This window comes from Psammomys obesus, unplaced genomic scaffold (assembly GCF_907164565.1).
Source record: "Psammomys obesus unplaced genomic scaffold, mPsaObe1.curated_primary_1811, whole genome shotgun sequence".
In the NCBI taxonomy this organism is placed as follows: domain Eukaryota; kingdom Metazoa; phylum Chordata; class Mammalia; order Rodentia; family Muridae; genus Psammomys; species Psammomys obesus.
Genome location: NW_026596130.1, coordinates 524,752 through 544,834, shown reverse-complemented (window position 1 = coordinate 544,834; position 20,083 = coordinate 524,752). Strand labels below are relative to the sequence as shown.

At 58.6% G+C, this 20,083-nt stretch overlaps 3 protein-coding genes across 4 annotated transcripts; 2 read left to right on the top strand and 1 right to left on the bottom strand.

Annotated features, from left to right (window-relative positions):
• The first annotated feature begins 94 nt into the window (after window positions 1-94).
• Window positions 95-9,711, top strand: Skic2 (SKI2 subunit of superkiller complex). Its single transcript, XM_055592001.1, has 28 exons — window positions 95-190; window positions 278-381; window positions 1,581-1,690; window positions 1,789-1,906; window positions 1,996-2,110; window positions 2,202-2,276; window positions 2,493-2,546; window positions 2,628-2,836; window positions 2,936-3,064; window positions 3,214-3,359; window positions 3,677-3,823; window positions 3,928-4,012; window positions 4,146-4,252; window positions 4,601-4,747; window positions 4,816-4,912; window positions 5,065-5,277; window positions 5,376-5,486; window positions 6,231-6,461; window positions 6,955-7,092; window positions 7,218-7,355; window positions 7,480-7,584; window positions 7,769-7,919; window positions 8,006-8,132; window positions 8,451-8,661; window positions 8,786-8,896; window positions 8,973-9,191; window positions 9,288-9,428; window positions 9,511-9,711. The coding sequence occupies exons 1-28, from the start codon at window positions 169-171 to the stop codon at window positions 9,709-9,711; spliced, it is 3,762 nt and encodes a 1,253-aa protein (XP_055447976.1). The 5' UTR covers window positions 95-168.
• Dxo (decapping exoribonuclease) lies at window positions 9,712-11,991 on the bottom strand. Of its 2 annotated transcripts, XM_055592007.1 has the most exons (7): window positions 11,268-11,991; window positions 10,904-11,139; window positions 10,598-10,817; window positions 10,371-10,506; window positions 10,191-10,285; window positions 9,934-10,110; window positions 9,712-9,801 (listed from the first exon to the last, which is right to left on the bottom strand). In XM_055592007.1, the coding sequence occupies exons 1-6, from the start codon at window positions 11,621-11,623 to the stop codon at window positions 9,960-9,962; spliced, it is 1,194 nt and encodes a 397-aa protein (XP_055447982.1). In that variant the 5' UTR covers window positions 11,624-11,991; the 3' UTR covers window positions 9,712-9,801; window positions 9,934-9,959. The 2 variants fall into 2 exon arrangements, with proteins under 2 accessions (XP_055447982.1, XP_055447981.1); XM_055592006.1 differs by lacking the exon at window positions 9,712-9,801 and having other exon boundaries at window positions 9,896-10,110.
• A 105-nt stretch (window positions 11,992-12,096) lies between these two features.
• Stk19 (serine/threonine kinase 19) lies at window positions 12,097-19,709 on the top strand. The gene is made up of 7 exons (XM_055591999.1): window positions 12,097-12,222; window positions 12,517-12,653; window positions 16,414-16,509; window positions 16,820-16,959; window positions 18,891-18,988; window positions 19,092-19,239; window positions 19,423-19,709. The coding sequence occupies exons 1-7, from the start codon at window positions 12,123-12,125 to the stop codon at window positions 19,466-19,468; spliced, it is 765 nt and encodes a 254-aa protein (XP_055447974.1). The 5' UTR covers window positions 12,097-12,122; the 3' UTR covers window positions 19,469-19,709.
• The last annotated feature ends 374 nt before the right edge of the window (window positions 19,710-20,083 follow it).

Sequence of the window (20,083 nt, the reverse complement as noted above, 5' to 3'; positions counted from 1 at the left end):
CTGGCTTCGGCGCCGCGCTCGCCCGCGCGCCGGGGGGGGGGGGGGGGGGGGGAATGGTGGAGGTGGAGGCGCGTCGGAAACCGTCTCAACTTCCGCCCGTCTCGGGGCGGGGCCGATTCCTGGCTACTCTGGGTTTCCGGGCTGTGCAGCGGCAGCCGCGGCTCCAGGATGATTGAGACCGAGCGACTCGGTGAGGGGGAGGGGAGGGAAGGCGAGGTGAACGGAACAGTAGACGGGAAGGACTTCTGACTTTTAACCTGTGACCTTTCCTCCGCAGTGCTGCCTCCCCCAGATCCCCTGAACCTGCCCCTTCGGACTCTGGAAGTGGGGTGCACCGGGCGGTGGGAGCTGCTGAACGTGCCTGGGGCTCCGGAGAGCACCGTGAGTGACTTTTGACTCTCTCCGTTGACCCGTGAGCCTACCACAAACACCACCCGGCTCCCGGGAGGCCCCAGCTTGACCTCACACCCCTGTCATCTGGGGCCCCGGCCGGTGCTGGACAGATTCCAGCCCGCTGGAGCGCCAGTGGGTCAGAGCTGGGAGTGGAGACACTGAGTCTCAGAGCTCCCCTCCGTGGAGGACCCTTGTGTCTGCACCCTCAGCACTAGTCTGAGACCTCGCTTTTAAGATCCTAAATCTGAAGCCCTGTATGGCTCACACCCCTAATCCCAGCACTTGGGAGGCAGAGGCAGGCAGATCTCTTGAGTTGGAGGCCAGTTTGGTGTACATATCAAGTTCCAGGCCAGCCAGGGGGAGAGGAGGAGGAGGAGAGGGGGGAGGAGGAGGAGGAGAAAAAAAAATCTAGGACTGGCAGGGTGACATAGCCCATTTGAGGGCTGAACGACCCTTTCACGGGGGTTGAATATCACATCACCTGCATTTAAGATACCTTCATTACAAGTTGTAACCTTAGCAAGAATACAGTTCTTGAGTAGCAAGGAAATGACTTTACGGTTGGGGTCAACAGAACATGAACTTTTTGGAGGGTCGCAGCGTTCGGAAGCTGGAGAACCTCTGGCTCGGCCGATGAAGGGCATGCCATGCAAGCCCGATGAAGCGTAAGGCAGAGAGAGGCAGTGCCGAAAAGCTGCCCTCTGATGGGGCCACGCACGTGTGTGTGTCCATATTCACACGTCACACGCATGCCCACACACCTTCACACGTAGTACTGCCGCTAAGTAATTCTAAAGTGCGGATTCCCAGCCGAGTGTGTCGCGCACTTGGTAGAGTGCTTGACTGGCTGGTTTGGGGGTCACTCACATTTGGTAGCGCCCGCTTGTCACCCCCTCACTTGAGAGCGGGAGGCGGTACGCAGATCAGAAGCTCAAATATGTGCAGATATGTTAAGTTGAAGGCAAGTGTGGGTCTCATGGGACCTGTATGCGTGAGAGTGCAAACTGCTGTCTGAGGCCCACGTCAGGCAGTGTCCCAGGCGCTTCTGCTGCAGGTGTGTTTTCCTTCGTAGCATCGCTCATTCCGTTGCCCTGGCTGTCTGCTGGGACATCTGCCACAGAGCCCGCCACCTCGTGAGACCCGTTACCCTCTCCCATCTCACTGTTCCTCACCCCTCCCTGCCTCAGCTTCCACACGGCCTGCCCCCCTGCGCCCCTGATCTGCAGCGAGAAGCAGAGCAGCTGTTTCTGTCGTCTCCGGCCTGGCTTCCTCTGCATGGCCTGGAGCACTCAGCTCGGTGAGAAGTCTGAGGGGCCCACACTGGGGAGCTGGACCAGCCAAAAGAAGCCAGGATAGGGAGAGAGCCGACCCCGACATTCCTTCCCTCCTCTCCAGAAAATGGCAGAGGAAGACGGACCCCTGGTCGCTCCTGGCTGCTCTGGGGGCTCCGGTCCCATCTGATCTTCAGGCCCAGAGACACCCAACCACGGGCCAGATACTGGGATACAAGGAGGTGAGAGGTCAGAGGCCAAGAGGCACGAAATTGGGAGGAGGGGTCAGAAGCAGGCTTGGCCTCACCGGGGCCCTGGCCTCTTGTCTCAGGTCCTGCTGGAGAACACAAACCTGTCAGCCACAACATCCTTGTCCCTTCGCCGGCCTCCAGGGCCAGCCTCCCAGTCACTATGGGGCAACCCGACACAGTACCCTTTCTGGCCAGGTGAGTTGTGTATGATAGAGGTGGAAGAGAGAACCTTTGAGTCTGGGGAACGGGCCCTGTCGATGCTGAATCTCACCTTGTGTTTCCCCAGGTGGGATGGACGAGCCCAGCCTAACAGATCTGAGCACTCGGGAGGAAGCTGAGGAGGAGATAGACTTTGAGAAAGGTGAAGTGGCCCTGTGCCGTGAGGAGAGGTTGCAGCCATCCTTCCTGTCCCTTCACAGATCAGGATCCCTCTCACCCCCAAGGGAAAAGGTGTCCTGTGTAGCGGCTCCTAAAAAGCAGCCCGGCTGCCTTGCACGAAAGCAGAGTGCCGTGAATGACGTATAGTTTGCCAAACAGCGGCTGGTGGCTGACGCTACCTCTCTGTTCCCACCCTTAGATCTTCTCACTGTCCCACCTGGCTTCAAGAAAGGGGTGGATTTTGCCCCGAAGGGTGAGTCTGGGAAGGAATTGCGGGATGCCCTGCTCCTGAAGACCTGCAAAGGTGACATGGCTACCGTTCATTGTTCCTCAGATCACCCCGCCCCTGTGCCGGGCTTGCTCAGCCTCAGCCGTCTGCTGGAGCCTCTGGATCTGAGCGGAGGCGACGAGGATGAGAGCGAGGCCGCAGGCAGTCCCAAAGGGGACCCCGCTTCAGCCTCTCCCTCCAGTACCCCCCTGGCCCGAGCGAGCAGCTTGGAGGACCTAGTGTTGAAGGTTGGCAGTTACCAGTCATGGAAGCAGGTAGGAAGGGGCTCTGATGCCTAGGCCGGGTTTGACACGGTGAGTGGCAGTCACGAGCTCTCTGGCTTGACCTTTCTCACGCCTACCCGGCTTTTCCAGGAAGCTTCCACAGTCGTGTCCCCCCTGGAGCCCCCTAAGCCCCTACCCCAGGAACAGTGGGCTGTGCCTGTGGACGTCACCTCACCTGTGGGTGATTTTTACCGGCTCATTCCTCAGCCAGCCTTCCAGGTACTGTGCCCAGGCCTCACTCCTGCTCTTGCTAGACCCCCCAGAGGCTGCATACTTTCCGGGCTTTTCCCTGCACTGGCCTTTCCCCTGCATGCCTGTGAGGAGGCAGAGGGGCGCTCCCTGCAGCCCTGTCCGTTTCTCTCATGCAGTGGGCATTTGAGCCAGATGTGTTTCAGAAGCAGGCCATCCTGCACTTGGAGCAGCACGACTCTGTCTTCGTTGCAGCTCACACGTCCGCCGGGAAGACGGTGGTGGCCGAATATGCCATTGCCCTGGCCCAGAAACATATGACCCGGTACTCATGCCTCCTCAGCCTGCCCGCCATCAGGCAGCCTGGCCCCCTTCTGCTTCCTTTCTAGACCTCAGCTCTCCCTCTGACCCCCTGCCTTATCCTTTAGGTGGGAGGTTGAGGAGAGAGGCCGAGATGGGGTTCAGGAGGCGTGAAAAGGTGTGGCATGGAAGAGGGGCAGAAAGATGACCTGGCTAGTTTAGGAAGGGACGATGCCACAAGGGAGAATTTGAGGGGCTGTTAGTGTGTGGGAGGGCGGGAAGGCAGGGCACGCAGCTGTGAGCCTGTGAGGAAAGACCGGCTGGCCTCACCCCTGTTTCTAGTACCATCTACACTTCTCCTATCAAAGCCCTGAGCAACCAGAAGTTTCGGGACTTCCGGAACACATTCGGGGACGTGGGGCTGCTCACAGGGGACGTGCAGCTGCACCCGGAGGCCTCCTGCCTCATCATGACCACGGAGATCCTTCGGTGAGGGGTGGTCTCCCGGGAGGGCTGGGCTGGGAGCAAGCATCCCTGTGGAAGCAGGGCAGGGTCGGCTGCCCAGGCGTCAGCTCGGAGCTCGTTCTCCCCAGCTCCATGCTGTACAGCGGCTCAGATGTCATCCGGGACCTGGAGTGGGTCATCTTTGACGAAGTCCACTACATCAACGATGCTGAGGTGAGTGGGACTGGAAACAGGTCTCCCGTGGGCCTTGTCGCGCGGCCCTGCCCCACATGCCCTGAGAGCCTGTCTTCTCTGCCCCCACATGAGACTGCTCCCTGACTGACCTGTCCCCCCAATGTGTGTGCAGCGTGGGGTCGTGTGGGAGGAGGTGCTCATCATGCTTCCCGACCACGTCTCCATCATCCTCCTGAGCGCCACGGTCCCCAATGCCCTAGAGTTCGCTGACTGGATCGGGTGAGACCTGTGTCCTGGGTGCCCGAGGGAAGGGGCCTGCGAGGTTAGGGAGCTCAAGCCGCTACAACGAGGAGGGAGTTCTCCCCACATGGCTGCCGAAGGCCCCTGGAGCCCAGAACATTTTTAGCTTGGTGAGATGGGATGGTGCTCCATCTGGGCAAGGATGGACGGTCCTGATGAAGGGACAGAGGGGTCCACGGTCCTGATGAAGGGACAGAGGTTTAGTTCTCAAACCCCTGGGGTCTGAAGTGGAGGCTCATGGCCTCCCATCCCAGGCCTCAGAGGAAACCGAAAGACAGGGTTCCTCTCCGGCTCCTTCTCTGACCCACCACCCTCCCTTCCCTCCAGGAGGCTGAAGCGGCGGCAGATCTACGTGATCAGCACGGTAGCCCGTCCTGTCCCCCTGGAACACTATCTCTTCACGGGAAATAGCCCCAAGACGCAGGGGGAGCTCTTCTTGCTGCTGGACTCCCGAGGGGCCTTCCACACCAAGGGGTAAGCCCAGGGCTGGGAGTCAGGGCCGGGCCTGTGTGGGACCTCACGCCGCCCCGCCCTGTGCGCAGGTACTATGCTGCGGTGGAGGCCAAGAAGGAGAGGACGAGCAAGCACGCCCAGACCTTTGGGGCCAAGCAACCCACGCACCAGGGTGGGCCTGGGCAGGTGAGGGCCGGGAGCAGCCAGTCCCGGCCACAGTCTCAGCCTCCCTGGTCCTTGCAGAGAGGGGGTGGGCTTGAGGCCTGCTTCCCGCTCAGCGTAAACCTATGTAAGCGTGGCTGCCACAGCGCTCCTCCCCTCCTCCCCTCCTCCCTCAGGACCGTGGGGTGTACCTGTCCCTGCTGGCTTCCCTCCGGGCCCGTGCTCAGCTACCTGTGGTGGTGTTTACCTTCTCCCGAGGCCGCTGTGATGAGCAGGCTTCCGGCCTCACCTCCCTTGACCTCACTACAAGCTCGGAGAAGAGCGAGATCCACCTCTTCCTGCAGCGCTGCCTTGCGAGGCTCCGAGGCTCCGACCGGCAGCTACCCCAGGCGAGTGTCTCTGGATGCCGCAGGGACGTGGTGATGAGACCTGCCCCTCTCCCCCAGGGCCTCCTCCACCTCGTCTGAGCCGCTGCCTCGCCCTGCAGGTCCTGCACATGTCAGAGCTCCTGCGCCGGGGCCTGGGTGTGCACCACAGTGGCATTCTGCCCATCCTGAAGGAGATTGTAGAGATGCTGTTCAGTCGCGGGCTGCTCAAGGTGAGGGGGTGGCTGAGCGCCATGGCCGAGAGGGCCGAGACTTGGGCAGGGCAGGGCAGGGCAGTGGTAGGGAGCACCCTGGATGCAGGCTGCCTGGGTTTGACTTCGGCTTCATAGGGCTGCTGAACTTGGGGTTTCTCAGCTCAGCCTTGAAGGGGATGTATCCCCGAGAAGAGAAACCTCGCAGGGGGCAAGCACAGGAAAAGCCAGTAGTAGTTAGAGAGATGCAGAGTGAAACACTCAGGGAGAACAGCTGTACAGTGGTTAGTGGCTGTCCTTAGGAAGCGCTGCACCTGCCTGTGTGGCCAGGGAGGTGGGCTTTGCCGGTGCCACCGGGTGGCAGCCGAGTACTACTGTTGTCCTCCCTTGGCACCGTTTCAGCAAATTTAATATACTTTAGACACTAAGGGTTTTTCTTGGGTATTTATTGCAAAGAAATTCTACCTGTGTCTGTGAGGGGATATTTGCTCTGTCCTCTACGGTTCTGTTTACGATGACCCGGCTCAGACTTCAGCGTCTGCTCCTGGGGGACCACGGGTGAAAGGCTGGCTCAGAAGCAGGGTGCCCTTCACTGGGACAGTGGCCAGGTGTACAGAGCCATCACCTACCTCCGTCAGATCAGTGATAAAACTACGGGAAGGAGGGAAAGATAATGTGTGCACCGTGGGCCTCCTGGAGAGGCAAATGAAGTCCTGTGGCCCGTGAGCCCTGCCAGAGCTTACCCAGTCCGCACCCCTGTCCCAGGTGCTGTTTGCCACCGAGACGTTTGCCATGGGGGTGAACATGCCGGCAAGGACAGTGGTGTTTGACTCCATGCGCAAGCACGATGGCTCGACCTTCCGGGACCTGCTGCCCGGGGAGTATGTGCAGATGGCAGGCCGGGCAGGCCGGAGGGGCCTGGACCCCACGGGCACTGTCATCCTGCTCTGTAAGGGCCGAGTGCCTGAGATGGCGGATCTGCACCGCATGATGATGGTGAGTGGCGGTGAGGCCAAGCCTCGCTGGCTCCCGTAGCCCAGCTGTCCTCCCTCTTCTCGTGTTCTCATTCTGCCTGGGAGAAGTCAGGTTAAAAGTGAGCGAGTCCAGCTGGGCGCTGCGGTGCACGCTGTAAATCCCAGCGCTCAGGAGGCAGAGGCAGTCGCATCCCTGTGAGTTCAGGCCAGCATGCTCTACAAAGCGAGTCCAGCAAGGCTGGGGCTACACAGAGAAACCTTGCCTCAAAAAAACAAAACAAAACAATGAAAACCCCAAAAAAGCAAAAGCGAGCAAGCCCAGCCTCCTCTTTTTACTGTCCGCATGGTTGCCCGGTGGGCCTGTGAGAGTCCACACCTTCCGTTCTGCTCCATACGTCACTGAGGAGGTGTGCAGGCCTTGGTCTGAAGCCTCAGCTACAGAGCTGGGACCAGAGGACCCGCTAGGGAGGGCTCAGGGCTCCCTTGGTCTCGCTGACTTCCTGGCCTGCCTCCAGGGGAAGCCGTCCCAGCTCCAGTCCCAGTTCCGCCTCACCTACACCATGATCCTCAACCTGCTGCGGGTGGACGCCCTCAGGGTGGAGGACATGATGAAGAGGAGCTTCTCAGAGTTCCCGGCCCGCAAGGACAGCAAGGTGAGGCTAGGGTGACCTGCGGACCTGCGCTCACTGGCTAGCCGGCGGAGGGCATGTGGAGGCAGGGGCGGAGAGGGGCGCAGCAGGCTGCCCTGGCAGACTGGTCACCACCTCCGCTTCCTCAGGCCCACGAGCAGGCTCTGGCTGAACTCACCAAGAGGCTGGCGGCGCTGGAGGAGCCTGATGTGACTGGCCAGTTGGCTGACCTGCCTGACTACTACAGCTGGGGGGAGGAGCTGACAGAGACCCGGAACATGATCCAGGTGAGGAAGCGGGGTGTTGGGGCGGGGGGGATAGACGGACAGTGGGTTGCGCCGGTGCTCCCAAGCTTAGCCCTCGTGTCCTGATCTCACTTCCCCCCATCCCTGTGCCTGTCCTGCTCTCCAGCGACGCATCATGGAGTCTGTGAATGGGCTGAAATCTCTGTCGGCGGGAAGGGTGGTGGTCGTGAACAACGAGGAGCATCACAACGCACTAGGTGTGATCCTGCAGGTGAGGACCAGAGGGCGCCGACCGCCCTGTCACCTCCGTGCCTCTACGCCTCACCCCAAGCGGCTCTAGTTGCTCTGGTTGGCCACAGCTTAAGGGCTGTGTGTGTGTGTCCAGGGCGGTCGTCCCATGTCCACATTTGCTGTGCAATCTCCTGTCTCTGCCCTGGCCTTTCTGCCTCTTACAGGTCTCTTCAAACTCCGCCAGCAGAGTGTTTACAGCTTTGGTCTTGTGTGATAAGCCTGCCGTGCCTGAGAGCGCCAGGGACAAGGGGCCAGCCGCTCCAGCTGTGCCCTATCCCGATGACCTCGTGGGCTTTAAGCTGTTCCTGCCTGAAGGTGAGAGCCTTCAGTGCCTGGCTTCCCGGTGGTGGCGTGAACAAGATGCCCAGGTGTGCTGGAGCCTGACCTGACTCGCTTCCCAGGGCCCTGTGAGCACACTGTGGCCAAGCTCCAGCCAGGAGAGGTGGCCGCCATCTCCACCAAGGTGCTCCGGGTGAACGGGGAGAAGATCTGTGAGGACTTCACCAAGAGGCAGCAACCGAAATTCAGGTCAGGACCTCGGGAGCCTCTTTCCAGGGAGAGACGTTACCTGTGGGTGTGTCTGTGAAAAGAGACCATGACATAGGGTGCAGAGGGACTTCCTCAGCCCAAGGGGTGGCTCCTGTAGTAAAGAGGCCTCTTGGCAGCTGGGCAATGGTGGCGCACATCTTTAATCTCAGCACTTGGGAGGCAGAGACAGGCAGATCTTGAGTTTGAGGCCAGCCTGGTCTACAAAGCAGGTCCAGGACAGCCAGGGAAAACCCTGTCTCGAAAACCCAAAACTAAAAAGCCTGTTGGCCCAGATCACAAAACCTGCTCCCCCTTCAGGAAGGAGCCCCCCCTTGCAGCTGTGACTACTGCCGTTCAGGAGCTGCTGCGCCTGGCTCAGGCCTACCCAGCAGGACCCCCAACTCTTGACCCCGTCAATGACCTGCAGCTCAAGGACGTGTCCGTGGTAGAAGGTGGGCTCCGGGCCCGGAAGCTGGAGGAGCTGATCCGGGGCGCTCAGTGTGTGCACAGCCCCCGCTTCCCTGCCCAGGTAGCTCCTAGGCAGAAGCAGCTGTCCCTCCCTGGTGCCCTGCAGCCCAGCTCCTGGCCCTCAGCTGTGTGCCCCGGACAGTGTCAAGGGGCAGGCTGACAGCCGCCAACCTGGCTCTCCTCAGTATGTGAAGCTGCGGGAGCGAGTGCGGATGCAGAAGGAAATGGAGAGGCTGCGCTTCCTCCTGTCCGACCAGTCGCTGCTGCTGCTTCCCGAGTACCACCAGCGTGTAGAGGTGGGAGCGGGGCTGGGAGGCAAGTGGGAGGTCAGGGCTCGGGAGAAGGCGGGCTCCCCAACCTCCCCCTCCGCAGGTGCTCCGCACCCTGGGCTATGTGGACGAGGCCGGCACGGTGAAGCTGGCAGGGCGAGTGGCTTGCGCCATGAGCAGCCATGAGCTGCTCCTCACAGAGCTCATGTTTGACAACGCGCTAAGCGCCCTGCGGCCAGAGGAGATCGCGGCTCTTCTCTCTGGCCTGGTCTGCCAGAGTCCTGGAGATGCTGGGGACCAGCTCCCGAGCACCCTCAAACAGGTAGGGGCCATCAGTTCTGGCAAATGCCCCCAGGGTGTGCTAAGGGCCTCTGGGTCCTGGAGCCGGAAGCCTTGACCCATCCTTTCCCCTCTGCAGGGGGTAGAACGTGTCAGAGCGGTGGCCAAGCGCATCGGCGAGGTTCAGGTGGCCTGTGGCCTCAACCAGACAGTGGAGGAGTTTGTGGGAGAGCTGAATTTCGGGCTGGTGGAGGTGGTCTATGAGTGGGCTCGGGGCATGGTAAGTGCCTGGGTTTGGCGGTGGCTGGCTGGGAGAGGTTGCCCAGGCCTCACACTGAGTCTCCGCCTCGCTCTCCCTGCAGCCCTTCTCCGAGTTGGCAGGGCTCTCAGGGACCCCTGAAGGCCTGGTGGTCCGCTGCATCCAGCGCCTGGCTGAGATGTGCCGCTCACTTCGAGGAGCAGCGCGTTTGGTAGGAGAGCCTGTGCTGGGCGCCAAGATGGAGACAGCAGCCACACTGCTGCGGCGAGACATTGTCTTTGCAGCCAGCCTCTACACCCAGTAAAGCGTGTGGATGAAAGTGTAACAAGAAACCAGGAGGTGGTGGTGCAGAGGCCGGCAGATCTCTGGGTTCAGCCTGGTCTACAGTGAAACCCTGTGTTGGGAAATAAAACAACAAAAAAAAGTGTAATGAAATAGCAAACCAGAGTGCTCATGGGGCAGGATGACTCCATTGAGACGCAGCAAGAGACCCGCTTAGAAACACGCTTTTATTTTCTGCACATACACCATGCTGGTGTGTCCTCGGAAGCATCAATCCTTGGCAGGGGGAGCCTCCGAGAGTGGTGGGAGGTCTTGGGTCATAGCGTCCACATACCACGAGGGCAGGAAGGCATAGGGTGCATCTCGATGGACAGACACAGTGACTGGGCCACCAGGTTCCCAGGAGAAGAGGTGGACAAGCCTGGGGACAGAGGGAGGGGTGCACTGAAGCCCGAGACCCGGCTGGGCCGCAGAGGTGCTGCCCGAACCTGGCCGCCTTACCTGGGGTCGTCCTGGACAACTGTGGTCTGGGCAAAGCTCAGGAAGGCATCACAAAAGTTCATGCACACAGAGGGGCTCCAGCCGTCTGGGTCGTTCTGGAGGGCAAACGGCAAAGGGCACTGGACCCGAGGCCTCGGACAGGGGATGGGGGAACAAGGAGCAGCTGCGGCACAGCCTTACCCTGACGCTTTCAAACATCTCCAGAGTAGGAAAGGTCTTCAAGGAACAGACAAGACCTTCTGGGTTCCGGAAGCCGGCGACAACAAGGGGGACCCCCGGGAGGAAGGACTGCGCCCACCATTTCAGAAGCTTGTGTCTGAGAGGAGAGGCCCAGGGTCAGCGGGTCCTCATCCCCGCCCCAGGCTGCTGCTCTATCCTAGGCTCTGCTGCTCACCCCTGGCCCCAACCTGTAGAAGGTCCGCCACTGGCCAGGGGTGTGCATCTCCTTGGAGGTCTTGAGCTCCACATAGCAGGCGGGGGGCTGTGTGGACGGGGCCTGGGGGTTTATGCAGTCCACCTCCCCGGAGAACAGCAGAGGGTGGGTTCCCAGGCGGCTGCGTAGCACAGAGCAGAAGGCCACGTTGGTGTTTACCTCCCCCGAGGGGTCTGGGGAGCCTCCGGGTTCGTCTGTACGGGGAGAGAAGCAGCGGCAGGGGAGGGGCGGTCGGCCTCCGAGGGAGGGGGAGGGCCCCCGCGGGCGGGGCGGCTCTCACCTGCACACAGGTACTGCTCGAATTTGTAGCCCATGTACATGAGCTCCCGGAGCAGGGGCGGCCGCGCGAGCCTCTGAGCTCGCGCCGCGGGGGTCTCCACCTCACTGAGGTACAGGGTCCCCTGGAAGCGCGAGGCGGCCAGCTGCCAGCCCTCCTGCCGCTCGTACGGCGTGGTCAGCAGCTTCGTCAGGTGCCCTCTCCACGTCACCGTGGCCGCGGCCAGCCAGCCCGGACCCCTGGGGAGGGGAGGAGGAGTTCGGGTCTAACGGTGTGACTCGAGCCCCCACTGGCCACCATCCGGCTCCCCCACCCCCAGGAGGGAGAGCCGGGTCTCCGGGCGAGCGTGCGCGCCAGCTCCGCTCACCCCTCCAGCCGGTGTCGGTGCTCCAGAACCCAGCGCAGCAAGTGGTCCAGCCTCTCTTGGACCTCCTCATCCCGGGGCTTGTATCGGTCGGGGTACCCATCTCTGAGGTCAAAGTCCGGGCCCGGGCCGTGGGCGGGCGGCGGGCTGTAGTAGCGGAGGGCTCGGGCATCTCCGTGGTACTGGCGCTGGGCGTCCAGGGAGAAGCAGCCCAGCTCGGAAGGGCTCCGGTAGAAGGGGAACGGCCCGCGGTACAGGGCGGGCTCGGTGCGCAGCGAGCGCGCCGGGCGGGCGAGCTTGTTCCAGGGCCCCGCCGCCTCCGTCCTCCCAGCCTTTCTCTTGGGGCCCCTGGGCTCCATCGGCTCCCGAGAGGACAGCGCGCCCCTTTTAGGGGGGACGAGGGCGCGCGGGCTTCGGCTGGGCGCGGCGCAGCGACTGCCCGTCCCGGGCGGAGTGCAGAGCCTGCAACCCCCGCAAAGGCGGCGGCCCCAAGGAGTTCGGGCTTCGCGCAAAGTTGGGGTTGCCTCAAAGCTCCCAGCCCGGCCCGCCTCCTCCCTCCGGCGTCAGGCCGGGGAGGGATGCCGAAGCCGAGCTGTTGCCTCTGAGCACGCGGCCGTCCGCCCTCAAGGCGGGCGGGGGCGGCGGCGCGGTCGGGCGGCGGCTCCGTGGGGTCGCGGTGGCCACGCCGCGCCTCAGCGCGCGCCCCGGGGCTCTCCACAGGGCCAATCGGCAGCGGCGCGGGCGACAGAAGCTACGTCAGCAGACTCCGACGACCAGCCAGAGGCCGCGTCGTCATTACTCTGCGCCGGAAGTCTGCATCTTCAGGCGCACTTTCCCGGAACCGGGAGATCCCGGGCTATGAATCGCAAGAGACAGCTCCTAGCGTCCGAGGCTTTCGGGGTGAAGCGGCGGCGGGAGCCGGGGCCCGCGAAAGCGGATCCTCTGAGGGCGGGCGCAGGTAACCATGGCAACCCTAGCGCGGAGGGCCCGAGGGTGTGGACCCGAGGCGGAGGACGACCCAGGGTAGGTAACCATAGCTACCCGGTCGCGGGGGGCCCAAGGGTGCGGACCCTTGGAGAAGGAGGAAAAGGAGGAGGAGGACCACGAGGAGGAGGACCTAGGGTAGGCAACCGTGGCAACCCGGGCACAGGGCAGCGGGCGCGCTGAGGGCTGCGGCGCCGGATCCCACGCAGCAGCGGCCTCCCCGTGCCCCCGACCCGGGCCTGATCCCTGTCCCCGCGCTCCCCTGCAGGGTCGGCGCGCAAGGCTGTCCAGGAGCTCGTGCAGCTCTTCCCTAGGGCGCTGTTCGAGGACGCGCTGCCTCCCCTCGCGCTGAGGAGCCAAGTGTACAGTCTCGTGCCGGACAGGACGGTGGCTGACCTGCAGCTGGTGAGGAGCGCCCAGGAGACCTTCGGCGGCCACTCCCGGCCCGCAGCCTCGAGGGCAGTCGTGAAGTCCCCCGTCACTCACACCCCCAGTCGACCCAACAGCCCTTCAGCAGGCGTTGGGCCGAGGCTGATGCGGAGCAGGTCCCAGGGCCTGGTAGCCTGGTAGCCTTTTTGGGGGTTTTGTATCTGTCAGCTCACACACGCCTCTCTCGGTTATCATCTGACAGGTCACGGCTGTCAGAGAAGGTTAAAGAGCACAGGCAAAGGTGTGCTGGAGGTCCCTGGAAGGCCTAAGAGGAGAATGAAAGTGAGGGAGACAGGCCGGACTAGTGTTAGTTAACTCCCAGGTTTTCCGGGTGGCTCCCAAGTGCCTAGCGGATTGACCGGAGGGGGAGGAAAGCACGGAGGGGCTGGGTGGGAGGAGACAGATGTACTAGCAGTGGGCCCTGACGCTGCAGATCATTCTAGGCCCTGGGATACACAAGTGAAAGGCATGGGGGCAGATGAGCGCCATGGGGAGACTGGAGGACTGTTGGGACCTTGTAACCAAGTTAGAAGGTGATGAAGAGCCACGGGCGCTAGGCACGCTTGTAATCCTAGCTCAGGGAGGCAGAGGCAGGAGGATCTCTGTGAGTTCCAGGCCAGCCTGGTCCACAAAGTGAGTCCAGGATAGTCACGGCTACACAGAGGAAACCCTGTCCCGAAAAAGCAAAAACAAGGAAGGGTAATTAGGGCCCGGGCTGGGTCTCTTCAGACAAAAACAGTAAGGTAGGTTCACAGTGTTTAAGATTTATGAAGGGGCGTTTGGCAAGATCCTTGGAGAGGAGTACTAAGGATCCAATTTCCCTCCCAGGTAAATCCCGGGGACACCCTTTCTGCTTGATATGCACTCTCAGGCCACTGCCTGACTTGAAGGTTTCACACCACGGAGGCCTCTCTGCTGCCAATTGCCTCTGCTGCTGCATTTTTAATGAATTATGAACTTCACCTAAGCGCTTAAATTGTACTTTCATCAGCGCTCAGTTAGAAACACCCTCCTGCCTCCTTTGAGGTCTTTCTCTTTGGCTGAGAACCATGGGTCACACTTCTCAGACCTCCTGTCCCTGTGCTCTTCCCAACCTTCTGGCTTAAGTGTGGCCAGAGAAATACACAAGATAGCTGGGTGTGGCGCACACCTGCAGGCCCAGCGCTCAGAGAAGCAGAGGCAGGCTGGCTCTCTGTGAGTTCCACTAGCCTGCTCTACAAAGTGAGTCCAGGACAGTCAAGGGCACCCAGAGGAACCTCGTGTCCAAAACAAAGCAAACAAAAGACAGAATATACACAAGATGGTCCCACACACTTGAAATTTATAAAACTTCTGCTTTGAATTAATGGCCTGTTTTGCTAAACATTATATATGTGTATTTGAAAATGTGTTATTTAATGGCTGATCTCTCAATAGCTGAAGTTGTAATTGAAGTACTCTGTTTCTTCGCTGATTATTTATTCCCTTGTTCTGTGAATCTATGAGAACTGGATTTATAGAGTTCTGTGCTTTGGAGTTTTATTTTGTATTTTTCATTTGTGTGTGTGTGTGTGTGTGTGTGTGAGTGTTCTCTCTTTGGAGAGGGGCTTAGGTTCAGGCCAGCAGGCGTGGAGACGGTCATCTCCCATCCTTGACACCGGCTCTTAAACGGTAGAACTCTGCATCACCTCTTTGCTTTAATCTTCCACAGATTAAACAGACATTAGATCTTCTCTTTGAACCCTTTAAGACACTTTTGTGTTCAATATTTTTGGCTTTCTTTTAGCTCTCTTTTATTGTATTATTGTATTGATTAGTTTATAATCTTCCTTAGATTAATAATTTGCTTGTGTGCATGTGTGTGTGTGTGTTCATGTGTGTGCACCCTCAGAGGCCAGGGAAGGTACTGGACCCCTGGAGCTGGGGAGTTACAGGTGGTTGTGAGTCACCAGATGTGGGAGCTAGGAGCTGAACTTGGGTGCTCTCAAGAGTAGCAAATACCCATCCACCGGGCCATCTCTCCGGCCCAGATTAGCAGCTTTTCATCCAGCTGTTCTAATGTTTTCCACACACTCGTCGAGGTCTTACTTTATTGACTTCATTTCTCAGTTTTAACTTTTCTACTGGCGCTTTTGTTTCCTTTTTGAGACAGGGTCTCATTATGTAGCCCTGGATGACCTAGAACTCTGTAGACCAGCTTACCCTTGAACTCATAGAGATCCACCTGCCTCTGCCTCTGCCTCTGCCTGCTGAGTGCTGGGATTAAAGCTATGTGACAGGGCTGGGGAGGTGGCTCAGAGGTTAAGAGCACTGGCTGTTCTTCCAGAGGTCCTAAGTTCAATTCCCAACAACCTCAGGGTGGCTCACAACCATCCATGATGAGATCTGGTACCCTCTTCTGGCCTGTTGGCTCACATGCAGGCAGAATGCTGTAGGAATAATAAATCTTAAAGGTGTATGACACCATAATTGGCTGGGACATAGTTAATTAAACATGAATCTTTTTAAGCATTTTATTATATTATTTTTTTATCATATGTCAAATGTGTAGTGCATATGTCTTTAATCCCAGCGCTCTGGAGGTAGAGGAAGGCAGCTCTCTGTGGGCTGAGGCCAGCTCGGGCTACACACTGATGCTCTATTTCCAAATTACGTATGTACTTACTGGGCATATGTGCGCATGTGCCACAGTGCGTGAGGGTGAGGGACTCAGAGGAAACCTTGTGGGCTGAGCTCTGTCCTCCCACTGTGCGGGTCACGGGGACTGAACTGGGTCCTCAGGCTCAGCAGCCCCACTCGCTGAGCTGTCCTACCAGCCCTAAGTCTGCCAGTTTTCCTCATGTTGGCTTTTTACATTTCAGCATTAGTGGCATAATTGTTTTGTTAAATTTTAAGTCTTTTGGACTTAAAAGTAGTCATGCATCTAGCTAGGTGTGATGGGTAATATCGTATGTGCTTATAGTGTGTGATGCCCAGGTAAAGAGGTCAGCGTCTTCACCTCCCATTTCATTCACGCATGTCAGGAACCTTAAAACACATCTCTTAGCTCTTCCCCAAATGCCTACTGAGTTGTTCTAATTAGCCAGGTATTGTGATCCTGGCACTCAGAAGGCTGAGCCAGCGGGGTCCTCGGGTTAGAGACTGGTGTGGGAGACAGAGAAAACAAAGCAAGGTGCCCAAAGCATGGGAACATACACTCAAGCTGCCCTCTCCGAGAGGCCTGCCCTCCTCCAGTGTGGCTGTCCTGTCCTGTGGTCGCAGGCCTCTGAGTTTCGCTTCCTCTGTGGCTGGTTATTTCTGGCCGTGTGCTGGGCAGATGTGCTCAGGTCAGCAAATGCCCCTCTCCTTCATTTCTCTCATTCTTTGTTTCCGTTTTAATATGTCCATCTGGTAATTCCTATGATCGAGTGAGCTTTTTAATGTTTTTTAACAGTTTTTGTTGATCTGTAGCCCAGGCTGCTCCCGCCTCACCAGTTCAGGATTAAAGGCGTGCATGTGTCTGTCATGATTTAACTAGTGACTGGTGAAGGTCTGGTCTTAGAAAGTGTTTATATTGAGGGTTTGACGTGCTGGCATGTGAAAGGTGGTGACCAGTCGGAAGAGGCTGCTGGGTGGCCTGAGTTTCTCCCTTCAGTGTCCTCACCCTCCACAGCCCCTGCCCCACAACACACACACTGGGAAAGCCCCTGCCCCGTGCGCAGAATCCAGCTACCCGTCTCACCTGCCTTTCTTTCCATGCTCATCTCTGTGGAGACAGAAGGAGCTTCAAGAGCGGGGAGAGATCAGAATCATCCAGCTAGGCTTTGACTTGGATGCCCACGGAATTGTCTTCACAGAAGACTACAGGACCAGAGTATGTGTGTGTGTGTGTGTGTGTGTGTGTGTGTGTGGTGTGGTGTGCATGTGTATGTGTTTGTGTGATGGGCACGGGAGGACAGGGAAGTTGGGCATAGAAATGGCAAAAGGAACAGCATCCCCAGCCCACATCTCTTGGAGAGGGCATACAGCTCTGGTGAGGCGTGAGGTGGGGGGAAGGGAAGAAAGAAGCAGGAAGAGAGGCTTTGAGAAGTAGAAGGACCCAAGGAAGAGGGGGGTGAGGAAGAAAATGCCCTCCTGGAGGTGAAAGTGGGTGGATGAGCATGGTGGGGTCAACTCTCTTCCAGGTCCTCAAGGCCTGTGATGGCCGACCATGTGCCGGGGCGGTGCAGAAGTTCCTGGCCTCCGTGCTCCCCGCCTGTGGGGACCTTAGTTTCCAGCAGGACCAGATGACACAGACTTATGGCTTCAGGGACTCGGAGATCACGTGAGATGGGGTTTGGCATGTCAGGCCTCTGGCAGCCCTGTCCTGTCCCTCTACCCTCCGCTGTCTCCTCAGCGAGTTGCCTTTTCCGATGAGTAAAGTGAGGTACAGTCCATTCTGCAAGAAAGCGGAGCCTGGGGCTGGAGACCAGGAGAGCTGGAGGCCTGTGGAATATGAGGCTGGCAGGACCCTGAAGGACTTAAGCTGGAGCTGTGAGGCAGGCTGACAGGGCTGCCGTGTCGCTGCAGATGCGCACCCCAGGCTCCGCGTCAGAGGGGACACTAGGTGTTGTAGCCTAAGACTAGCCACACCCACCTCCAGACTCCGCTCTCAGGTGCGGATGGCTTAGTGAACATTGAACGCAACACCCAAGACTGGTCAGACCAGGGGCGCAGAAGGGAACAGCGGAGCCTCACTGACATGGACCAGGTCTCCCAGCAGGGTTTTTATAGAAAGAACCAAATGCCAAAGCCACGGGGAGGGCAGTAACACATTCTGGCTAACGGTACAAAGCGATATTACCGTTTTGGCTGACTAGACAAATTAACAGCTAACCTTTAAGCTGATTGGTGCTAAGGGAGGTAAGTGAGGCCGGGCTAGTGTCTTCTGGAGTACATCCAAAGTGTAGCCAGCTGTATAGATAAGAAGAGTGCAGCCAGAGTGTAGCCAGCCGTATAGAGAAGAAGAGTGCAGCCAGAGTGTAGCCACGTGAGCAGACAGATAGTAAAGTGTGAGTCATAACACTATTGAATCATAGTGAAATATAAGGCCAGATCTGGCAGGGTCTGCTAGCGCCAGCTCTGTGATCAACCGCTTCCACGAAGCAGAGTTGAAAAGTTTAAAAAATTTGAATTTAATTTCACCTTAGAAACAAAATGGAAGCTAAATACAAAGATGGCTGCAGCTTTGTCTCAAATAGCTGCAACACTAGGTGAGGTCTCAGTACAGAAGGATTTTGGAATACCATGCCTGTGTCTGCTTTCTAACTTGCTGGTGTGTGAGATGGCTGATCTCCCCCAGTAAGCAGCAGGGACTCCTCGGCGCATTTCAGGGCCGTGGTCAGGGAAAGCCTACAGAAGCAGTCATTAGCAGGAGTGACTCTGGAGCCGGCATGGTTGCTAGAGTGTCTGTAAGCAGGAGGACCTGAGTGAGTTCCAGCCCCCAGTTCCAGCACAGCGGGATGTCTGTAACCCCAGTGCCGAAAGTAGGGCTGAGGCAAATGGATCCTGGAAGCTCACTGGCTAACAAAGTGTAGCCAAACTAATGAGCTCCAGGTTCACGCTAGCACAAAAACAAGGTCAGGCTGGCCATGGTGGCGCACACCTTTAATCCCAGCGCTTGGGAGGCAGAGGCAGACGGCTCTGAGCTTGACGTCAGCCTGGTCTACAGAGTGAGTTTCAGGACAGTCAGGGCTGCATGAGAGACCCTATCTTAAAAAATAAAAGGGAGCTGGAGAGATGGCTCAGTGGTTAAGTGGTTAAGGCTGCTCTTCTACAGACCCAAGTTTAATTGCCAGCACCCACAGAATGGCTCACAAGTGTTTGTAATCCCAGTTTCAGGGGATCCAGTACCCTCTCTGGCCTCCACAGACACCGTATGCATGTGGTGTAGAGACATGTGTCGTCAAAACACGAATATACATAAAAAGAAGTCTTTGTAAAAGGTCGAGGGTGATTACACATACTTGATGTCAACCTGTGGCCTCTGCATGCTTGGGTACCTGCCCACGTGTGTGCTCTACGCACCCTCCCTGGGTGCGCACACAAACACACTCACACTCTGAGGTTGCCGAGAAGCAAGTGCAGAGGGGCCACTGAGGCAGGGTGCTGGAGCCAGCAGGTTGCCTGTGTTTCTGGACGCTTGCTCTCCGAGCATTAACAGTCAGGGAGGGGAGGGTCCTCAGGCTGCCAGGTTCTGACCCCCTCCGCCCGCAGGCACCTGGTGAATGCTGGCGTCCTCACAGTCCGAGATGCTGGGAGCTGGTGGCTGGCTGTGCCTGGAGCCGGGAGATTCATTAAGTGGTTTGTGAAAGGTCCGGTGCCTGCCGCGCAGTTCCTCAGACCTCGGGACACCTGTGGGGTCTAGGTCTCCGCATTTGACTCCCCTCTTCCTTTTCTGGGCCACCCCTCCTCCAGGGCGCCAGGCTGTACTCAGCATGGTGCGGAAGTCCAAGTACCGAGAGCTTCTCCTGTCGGAGCTCCTGGGCCGCAGGCCCCCTTCCGCTGTGCGGCTCGGCCTTGCCTACCACGTGCACGACCTCATCGGGGCCCAGCTGGTGGACTGGTGAGTCTAGCCCCCGGTCTCAGGAAAATTGCAGGGACCTCAAGGGTGGGTTTCCCAGGTCCTGCATCATTTGCCAGCAGAGCCCAGTCTCTCATTTTTCTGGGACTCGGGAGAACGCTGCTAAGTTCTGGGTGTGTACATTTTGGGCCTAGACAGCTGGCTCCTCTTGCCTTTCTGTCCCAGTGTCCCCACCACTTCTGGAACCCTCCTTCGCCTGCCGGACACGTGAGGAGCCAGCGCTTCAGCTCACTGAATGCGGTTCCTGGGAGCCCTGCCCCAGGGTGGCCCAAAGGCCTTGCGTGATGGGGCCGGGCCGTGCTGCTGGGAGCTTCGACCTGACCGGGCCGTGGGCCCTACAGCGCGGCGTTTCTGTGGGGCCAGAGCCGTGCCAAGGGGGCACTGAGGAAGCAAGCAGAGAATTCCCCCTCCATGTCAGGCTGGACTTGCCAAATAAAGTGCCTGTGCTTCTTGTCCTGTCCTTTGTTTGCCGTGACATGTGCAGGTGGCCTTGTGCGCAGGGTGAAAGCACACTTGGGGCTGAGCATTTCGCCACAGTTCGGGAGAGCAAGGCTTTCTCAGGCCGCTTTCCCTGTGGGGCTGAGGGTGTGGCCCGTCCTCTGGACCCCAGGCTTTCTGTTAGAGCCTTTGTTGAGCAGTCGACTGTCTTGAATGTAGGAGGCAATGGTCTCAGGGGCTGCCTGTCCGTGTGCCATGTTGGAACGGTAGACACATGGGCAAGCACGTGCACACGAATACATGCGAGCGTGCGCGCACACACACAGTTAAGGGAGTGCCTGGGATGGGAATAAACAAGGAAGCACAGATCCATTTTGGGGCCAAGATT

Bases quoted from the DNA above. Each gene is read 5' to 3' on its own strand.
- Skic2 (XM_055592001.1), top strand. From the start codon at position 169: ATGATTGAGACCGAGCGACTCG. The intron at 382-1,580 runs GTGAGTGACTTT...TCCCTGCCTCAG, and splicing joins CTGGGGCTCCGGAGAGCACC to CTTCCACACGGCCTGCCCCC. The intron at 2,837-2,935 runs GTAGGAAGGGGC...CGGCTTTTCCAG, and splicing joins GTTACCAGTCATGGAAGCAG to GAAGCTTCCACAGTCGTGTC.
- Stk19 (XM_055591999.1), top strand. From the start codon at position 12,123: ATGAATCGCAAGAGACAGCTCCTAGCGTCCGAGGCTTTCGGGGTGAAG. The intron at 16,510-16,819 runs GTATGTGTGTGT...ACTCTCTTCCAG, and splicing joins CAGAAGACTACAGGACCAGA to GTCCTCAAGGCCTGTGATGG. The intron at 16,960-18,890 runs GTGAGATGGGGT...CTCCGCCCGCAG, and splicing joins TTCAGGGACTCGGAGATCAC to GCACCTGGTGAATGCTGGCG.
- Dxo (XM_055592007.1), bottom strand. From the start codon at position 11,623: ATGGAGCCCAGGGGCCCCAAGAGAAAGGCTGGGAGGACGGAGGCGGCG. The intron at 11,140-11,267 runs GTGAGCGGAGCT...TCCCCTCCCCAG, and splicing joins CACCGACACCGGCTGGAGGG to GGGTCCGGGCTGGCTGGCCG. The intron at 10,111-10,190 runs GTAAGGCGGCCA...CTCTGTCCCCAG, and splicing joins GTTGTCCAGGACGACCCCAG to GCTTGTCCACCTCTTCTCCT.